The following is an 8,107-nucleotide window of genomic DNA, read 5'->3' on the forward strand; positions in this document are numbered from 1 at the left end:
GGGGGAAGGGGGGGAAGAGTTGGGGGGGGAAGAGTGGGGGGAAGAGTTGGGGGGAGGGGGGAAGAGTTGGGGGGAGGGGGGGGAAGAGTTGGGGGGAGAGTGGGGGGAAGAGTTGGGGGGCAGAGTAGGGGGGGAGAGTTGGGGGGAGAGGGGGGGGAAGAGTTGGGGGGGAGAGTTGGGGGGGGAAGAGTTGGGGGGAGGGGGGAGAGTTGGGGGGGAAGAGTTGGGGGGGGGAGAGTTGGGGGGGAAGAGTTGGGGGGGGGAAGAGTTGGGGGGAAGAGTGGGGGGAAGAGTTGGGGGGGGAAGAGTTGGGGGAGGGGGGGAAGAGTTGGGGGGGGGAAGAGTTGGGGGGGGAAGAGTTGGGGGGGGAAGTGGGAAGAGTTGGGGGGGGAAAGAGTTGGGGGGGGAAGAGTTGGGGGGGGAAGAGTGGAGTGGGGGGGAAGAGTTGGGGGGGAAGAGTGGGGGGAAGAGTTGGGGAGGGAAGAGCTGGGGGGGAAGGGGGGGGAAGAGTGGGGGGAAGGGGGGGAAGAGTGGGGGAGGGGGAAGAGTTGGGGGGGAGAGGGGGGGGAAGAGTTGGGGGGAGAGGGGGGGGGAAGAGTTGGGAGGGAGGGGGGGGGAAGAGTTGGGGGGGGGGGAAGAGTTGGGGGGGGGGGAAGAGTTGGGGGGGAGGGGGGGGAAGAGTTGGGGGGGAGGGGGGGGAAGAGTTGGGGGGTAGGAGGGGGGAAGAGTTGGGGGGTAGGATGGGGGGAAGAGTTGGGGGGTAGGATGGGGGGAAGAGTTGGGGGGTAGGAGGGGGGAAGAGTTGGGGGGTAGGGGGGGAAGAGTTGGGGGAGGGGGGAAGAGTTGGGGGGGGGGAAGAGTTGGGGGGGAGGGGGGGAAGAGTTGGGGGGGAGGGGGGGGGAAGAGTTGGGGGGGAGGGGGGGGGAAGAGTTGGGGGGAGGGGGGGAAGAGTTGGGGGGGAGGGGGGGAAGAGTTGGGGGGGAGGGGGGGGAAGAGTTGGGGGGGAGGGGGGGGGGAAGAGTTGGGGGGGATGGGGGGGAAGAGTTGGGGGGGAGGTGGGGGGGGAAGAGTCGGGGGGGAGGGGGGGGGAAGAGTCGGGGGGGAGGGGGGGGGAAGAGTTGGGGGGAGGGGGGGGAAGAGTTGGGGGGGGAGGGGGGGGAAGAGTTGGGGGGGAGGGGGGGGGAAGAGTTGGGGGGGAGGGGGGGAAGAGTTGGGGGGGGAGGGGGGGAAGAGTTGGGGGGGAGGGGGGGGAAGAGTTGGGGGGGAGGGGGGGGGAAGAGTTGGGGGGGGAGGGGGGGAAGAGTTGGGGGGGGAGGGGGGGAAGAGTTGGGGGAGGGGGGGAGAGGGGGGGGAGGGGGGGGAAGAGTTGGGGGGGAGGGGGGGAGGTGGGGGAGGGGGGGAGGTGGGGGAGGTGGGGGGAGGGGGGGGAGGTGGGGAGGTGGGGGAGGTGGGGGGAGGGGGGGGAGAGAGTTGGTGGGGGAAGAGTTGGGGGGGGAAGAGTTGGGGGGGGGAAGAGTTGGGGGGGAAGAGTTGGGGGGGGGAGAAGAGTTGGGGGGGAAGAGTGGGGGGGAAGAGTTGGGGGGAAGAGTTGGGGGGGGAGAGTTGGGGGGGGAGAGTTGGGGGGGGAGAGTTGGGGGGGGAGAGTTGGGGAGAGTTGGGGAGAGGGGGGAAGAGTTGGGGGGGAGGGGGGGGAAGAGTTGGGGGGGGAGGGGGGGGAAGAGTTGGGGGGGAGGGGGGGAAGAGTTGGGGGGGGAGGGGGGGAAGAGTTGGGGGGGGAGGGGGGGAAGAGTTGGGGGGGAGGGGGGGAAGAGTTGGGGGGGGAAGAGTTGGGGGGGGAGGGGGGGGGAGGGGGGGGAAGAGTTGGGGGGGAGGGGGGGGGAGGGGGGGGAAGGAGTTGGGGGGGAGGGGGGGTAGGTGGGGGTGGGGGGGAGGTGTGGGAGGGGGGGGGAGGGGGGGGGGGAGTGTGGTGGGGGAAGAGTTGGGGGGGGAGAGTTGGGGGGGGGGAAGAGTTGGGGGGGGGGGAAGAGTTGGGGGGGGGAAGGTTGGGGGGGGGGGAAGAGTTGGGGGGGGGAAGAGTTGGGGGGGAAGAGTTGGGGGGGAAGAGTTGGGGGGGGGAAGAGTTGGGGGGGGAAGAGTTGGGGGGGAAGAGGTTGGGGGGGGAAGAGTTGGGGGGGAAGAGTTGGGGGGGAAAGGTTGGGGGGGGAGAGTTGGGGAGAGTTGGGGAGAGAGGGGGAAGAGTTGGGGGGGGAGGGGGGGAGAGTTGGGGGGGGGGAGTGGGGGGGAGAGGGGGGGGGGGTGGGGGGGGGGGGGGGAGAGTTGGGGGGGGAGTGGGGGGGGGGGGAGGTTGGGGGGGAGGGGGGGTTGGGGGGGTGGGGGGGTGGGGGGGGAGTTGGGGGGGAGGGGGGGGGAAGAGTTTGGGGGGGGGAGGGGGGGGGGAAGAGTTGGGGGGGTGGGGGGGGAGAGTTGGGGGGGGAGTGGGGGGGGGGTTGGGGGGGTGGGGGGGGGATTGAGTTGGGGGGGGAGGGGGGGGAGAGTTGGGGGGGGGGGGTGGGAAGAGTTGGGGGGGTGGGGGGGAGAGTTGGGGGGGTGGGGGGGGTGGTGGGGGGGGGGGGGGGGGTTGGTGGGGGAGGGTGGTGGGGGAGGGTTGGTGGGGGGAGGTGGGGGGGAGGTTGGGGGGGGAAGGTGGGGGGGAAGGTTTGGGGGGGAGGTTGGTGGGGGAGGTTGGGGGGGAAGAGTTGGGGGGGGAGGTTGGGGGGGGGAAGGGTTGGGGGGGGGAGGGGTTGGGGGGGAAGGGTTGGTGGGGAAGGGGTTGGTGGGGGGGGTTGGGGGGGAGGTTGGGGGGGGAAGGGTTGGTGGGGGGGTGTTGGTGGGGGAGGTTGGGGGGGAGAGTTGGGGGGGGTTGGTTGGGGGGGGAAGTGTTGGGGGGGGGAAGGTTGGGTGGGGAGGTTGGGTGGGGGGGGTTGGGGGGGAGGTTGGGGGGGAAGGGTTGGGGGGGGTTGGGTTGGGGGGGGAAGAGTTGGGGGGGAAAGAGTTGGGGGGGGAAAGAGTTGGGGGGGGGAGAGTTGGTGGGGGAAGAGTTGGGGGGAGTTGGGGAGAGGGGGGAAGAGTTGGGGGGGGGGGGGAGAAGAGTTGGGGGGGGGGGGGAAGAGTTGGGGGGGAGGGGGGGGGGGAGAGTTGGGGGGGGTGGGGGGGGGGGGAGAGTTGGGGGGGAGGAGAGTTGGGGGGGGGGGGGGGTGTATTGTAGGGGCCCCGGCCCCGGCCCCGGCCCCGGCCCCTCACCTTCACTCTCTGCAGCAGGTCTCTCCCTCGCTGTTTGGCCTCGCCCAGGGCCCCCCTCACATCCTCTCCGTCCGCCTCCGACTGACACTCGGACCGCGGCCCCCACAGTCGGACCCCGAGGCCCAGCCCCAGACCGAGGGAGAGCCCGAGGCCTAGTCCGCAGGCCCGGGCCCGGCCCCAGCTCCAACCCCGGCTCCGGGAGGGCGGCCCCGCGGCCCGGCCGCCCAGGGGCTTCCACAAGCGGCAGAGGCAGCGGGACATTGTCCGGTGGCGGCTCCGGGAATGAGCAGTTTGTTCTGGGGGAGAGAGGGAGGGTCAGGGCGGGAGGAGCTTCCAGAGTCCAGAGGCTCTCCAAGAAACTACCATCTGGAAAGGTAAGGCTGGGGGGAATAAATAAACACCCCCAAGAGATAAGGGTAGACAATACTGTCTGAATGTTTCATGTCGGTCAAGTTGGATGGAGTTTAAAAACAAATAATCAATTGACCCAGGACCTGGCTGGGCAACACTGACCCCCTGACTGGGCAACACTGACCCCTGACTGGGCAACACTGACCCCTGACTGGGCCACGCTGACCCCTGACTGGGCAACACTGACCCCCTGACTGGGCCACGCTGACCCCTGACTGGGCCACGCTGACCCCTGACTGGGCAACGCTGACCCCTGGCTGGGCAACACTGACCCCTGACTGGGCAACACTGACCCCTGACTGGGCCACGCTGACCCCTGACTGGGCAACACTGACCCCCTGACTGGGCCACGCTGACCCCTGACTGGGCCACGCTGACCCCTGACTGGGCAACGCTGACCCCTGGCTGGGCAACACTGACCCCTGACTGGGCCATGATGACCCCTGACTGGGCAACACTGACCTCTGGCTGGGCAACACTGACCCCTGACTGGGCAACACTGACCCCTGACTGGGCAACACTGACCTCTGGCTGGGCAACACTGACCCCCTGATTGGGCAACGCTGACCCCTGACTGGGCAACACTGACCCCGAGTGGGCCACGCTGACCCCTGACTGGGCAACACCGACCCCTGACTGGGCCACACTGACCCCTTGACTGGACAACACTGACCCTGACTGGGCCATGCTGACCCCTGACTGGGCCACACTGACCCCTGACTGGGCAACACTGACCCCTGACTGGGCCACGCTTTATTCCTGATGAAGGGCTTTTGCCCGAAACGTCGATTTCGAAGCTATTTGGATGCTGCCTGACCTGCTGTGCTCTTCCAGCACCACTAATCCAGAATCTGGTTTCCAGCATCTGCAGTCATTGTTTTTACCACACTGACCCCTGACTGGTCCACGCTGACCCCTGGCTGGGCAACACTGACCCTTGGCTGGACCATGCTGACCCCTGACTGGGTAACACTGATCCCTGACTGGGCCATGCTGACCCCTGACTGGTCCACGCTGACCCCTGACTGGTCCACGCTGACCCCTGACTGGTCCACGCTGACCCCTGGCTGGGCAACACTGACCCCTGACTGGGCCACGCTGACCCGTGACTGGTCCACGCTGACCACTGGCTGGGCAATACTGACCCCTGACTGGGCCATACTGACCCCTGATTGGGCCACGCTGACCCCTGGCTGGGCAACACTGACCCCTGGCTGGGCAACACTGACCCCTGACTGGGCAACACTGACCCCTGACTGGGCCACGCTGACCCCTGGCTGGACCACGCTGACCCCTGACTGGGCCGGTGACGAGGTAAAAACAATGACTGCAGATGCTGGAAACCAGATTCTGGATTAGTGGTGCTGGAAGAGCAAAGCAGTTCAGGCAGCATCCAAGGAGCAGGACAATCGATGTTTCAGGCAAAAGCCCTTCACGCTGACCCCTGACTGGGCCACGCTGACCCCTGACTGGGAAACACTGACCCCTGACTGGGTCATGCTGACCCCTGGCTAGGCCACGCTGACCCCTGACTGGGCAACGCTGACCCCTGGCTGGGCCACGCTGACCCCTGACTGGGCAACTGTGTGGAATGCTCTGCCCCAGAGGGCAGTGGAGGCCCAGTCTCTGGATTCATTTAAGAAAGAATTGGATAGAGCTCTTAAAGATAGTGGAGTCAAGGGTTATGGAGATAAGGCTGGAACAGGATACTGATTGGGAATGATCAGCCATGATCATATTGAATGGCGGTGCAGGCTCGAAGGGCTGAATGGCCTACTCCTGCATCTATTGTCTATTGTCTATTATTGTCTAACACTAACCCCTGACTGGGCAACACTGACCCTTGACTGGGTAAGACTGACCCCTGAGTGGACCATGCTGACCCCTGACTGGGTAACACTGATCCCTGACTGGGCCATGCTGACCCCTGACTGGTCCACGCTGACCCCTGGCTGGGCAACACTGACCCTTGGCTGGGCAACACTAACCCCTGACTGGGCCAAGCTGACCCCTACTGGGCAACACTGACCCTTGACTGGGCTACGCTGACCCCTGGCTGGACCATATTAACCCCGACTGGGCTGTACTGACCCATGACTGGGCCTTGCTGACCCCTGGCTGGGCAACACTGACCCCTGACTGGGCAACACTGATCCCTGGCTGGACCATATTAACCCCTGACTGGGCCACACTGACCCCTGGCTGGGCCAGACTGACCCCTGACCGGGCCATACTGACCCCGGACTGGGCAACACTGACCCCTGACTGGGCCACGCTGACCCCTGGCTGGACCACGCTGACCCCTGACTGGGCCGGTGACGAGGTAAAAACAATGACTGCAGATGCTGGAAACCAGATTCTGGATTAGTGGTGCTGGAAGAGCAAAGCAGTTCAGGCAGCATCCAAGGAGCAGGACAATCGATGTTTCAGGCAAAAGCCCTTCACGCTGACCCCTGACTGGGCCACGCTGACGCCTGACTGGGAAACACTGACCCCTGACTGGGTCATGCTGACCCCTGGCTAGGCCACGCTGACCCCTGACTGGGCAACGCTGACCCCTGGCTGGGCCACGCTGACCCCTGACTGGGCAACTGTGTGGAATGCTCTGCCCCAGAGGGCAGTGGAGGCCCAGTCTCTGGATTCATTTAAGAAAGAATTGGATAGAGCTCTTAAAGATGGAGTCAAGGGTTATGGAGATAAGGCTGGAACAGGATACTGATTGGGAATGATCAGCCATGATCATATTGAATGGCGGTGCAGGCTCGAAGGGCTGAATGGCCTACTCCTGCATCTATTGTCTATTGTCTATTATTGTCTAACACTAACCCCTGACTGGGCAACACTGACCCTTGACTGGGTAAGACTGACCCCTGAGTGGGCCAGGCTGACCCCTGGCTGGGTCATGCTGACCCCTGACTGTGCAATACTGACCCCTGGCTGGGCAACACTGACCCCTGGCTGGGTCATGCCGACCCCTGACTGTGCAATACTGACCCCTGACTGGGCAACACTGACCCCTGACTGGGCCACGCTGACCCCTGGCTGGGCCACGCTGACCCCTGGCTGGGCAACACTAACCCCTGACTGGATCACACTGACCCCTGACTGGGTAAGACTGACCCCTGAGTGGGCCAGGCTGACTCCTGGCTGGGCAACACCACCCCCTGACTGGGCCAAGCTGACCCCTACTGGGCAACACTGACCCTTGACTGGGCTACGCTGACCCCTGGCTGGACCATATTAACCCCGACTGGGCTGTACTGACCCATGACTGGGCCTTGCTGACCCCTGGCTGGGCAACACTGACCCCTGACTGGGCAACACTGATCCCTGGCTGGACCATATTAACCCCTGACTGGGCCACACTGACCCCTGGCTGGGCCAGACTGACCCCTGACCGGGCCATACTGACCCCGGACTGGGCAATACTGACCACTAATTGGGCAATGCTGGCCCCTAACTGGGCAATACTGATCCCTAACTGGTCAATACTGACCCCTAACTAGGCTCGGTGGCTCAGTGGTTAGCACTACTGCCTCAAAGCACCAGGGTCCCAGGTTCAATACCAACCTTGGGTGTCTGTCTGTGTGGGTTTCCTCCGGGTGCTCCAGTTTCATCCCACAGTCCAAAGCTGTGCAGGTCAGGTGAATTGGCCACTAATTGGGCAATGCTGACCCCTAACTGGGCAATACTGACCACTAACATAGTGTTAGGTGCATTAGTCAGAGGAAAATGGTTCTGGGTGGGTTTGGAGGGTCGATGTGGCCTGGTTGGGCCGAAGGGCCTGTTTCTACACTGTAGAGAATCTAATCTAGATAATAATGACCCCTAACTGGGCAATACTGACCACTAACTGGACAATGCCTAACCTTAACTGGATAATGCTGAACCCATTATATTAATTGGAATTTAGAAAGTTGAGGAGGTCCTTATAGAAACATATAAAATTATGAAGGGAATAGTTAACATAGAAGCAGTGAGGAGCAACTTACTGCAGATGCTGGAATCTGTACTGAAAACAACAAATGCTGGCGATCACAGCGAGTCAGACAGCATGCATGGAGAGAGAGAGAGAGAGAGAGAGAGAGAGAGAGAGAGGGAGAGAGAGAGAGAGCTAACATTTCAAGTCTAAATGACTCTCATCAGAGCTTTTGGAGGGGGAGCAACATTCCTCTGATGAAGCATCATCTAAACTTGAAACTCTCTCTCTCTCTCTCTCTCTCTCTCCCTCTCTCCATCCCTCTCCTCCCCGCGCCCCCCCCCCCACCCCCCCATGAATGCTGTCTGACCTGCTATGATCCTGTGTTGTTTTCAGGGTAACATTTATGCTATAGTTGGGGGTTGGGTCGGAGGTGGCGGTGGTGGTGGTATGTAGAGTGCTGGTGGAGGAAAGATGTTGATAGTTCAGGTTAAGTGA

General features: G+C 63.9%; 1 protein-coding gene across 4 annotated transcripts in view; it reads right to left on the reverse strand.

Annotated features, from left to right (window-relative positions):
- lactb (lactamase, beta) overlaps positions 1-7,698 on the reverse strand; it is a 50,389-nt gene extending 42,691 nt beyond the window's left edge. Inside the window, exon 1 of one of the 4 annotated variants that reach the window (XM_072553103.1) lies at positions 3,280-3,746. In XM_072553103.1, the coding sequence (XP_072409204.1) occupies positions 3,280-3,540 (261 nt within the window). In that variant the 5' untranslated portion in view covers positions 3,541-3,746. Of the gene's footprint in view, positions 1-3,279; positions 3,747-7,682 lie in introns of those variants that run through there. The other 3 variants (XM_072553102.1, XM_072553106.1, XM_072553105.1) reach the window with 3 other exon arrangements.
- Between the last annotated feature and the right edge of the window lie 409 nt (positions 7,699-8,107).

The sequence above is a fragment of the Chiloscyllium punctatum genome, chromosome 33 (genome assembly GCF_047496795.1).
Source record: "Chiloscyllium punctatum isolate Juve2018m chromosome 33, sChiPun1.3, whole genome shotgun sequence".
In the NCBI taxonomy this organism is placed as follows: domain Eukaryota; kingdom Metazoa; phylum Chordata; class Chondrichthyes; order Orectolobiformes; family Hemiscylliidae; genus Chiloscyllium; species Chiloscyllium punctatum.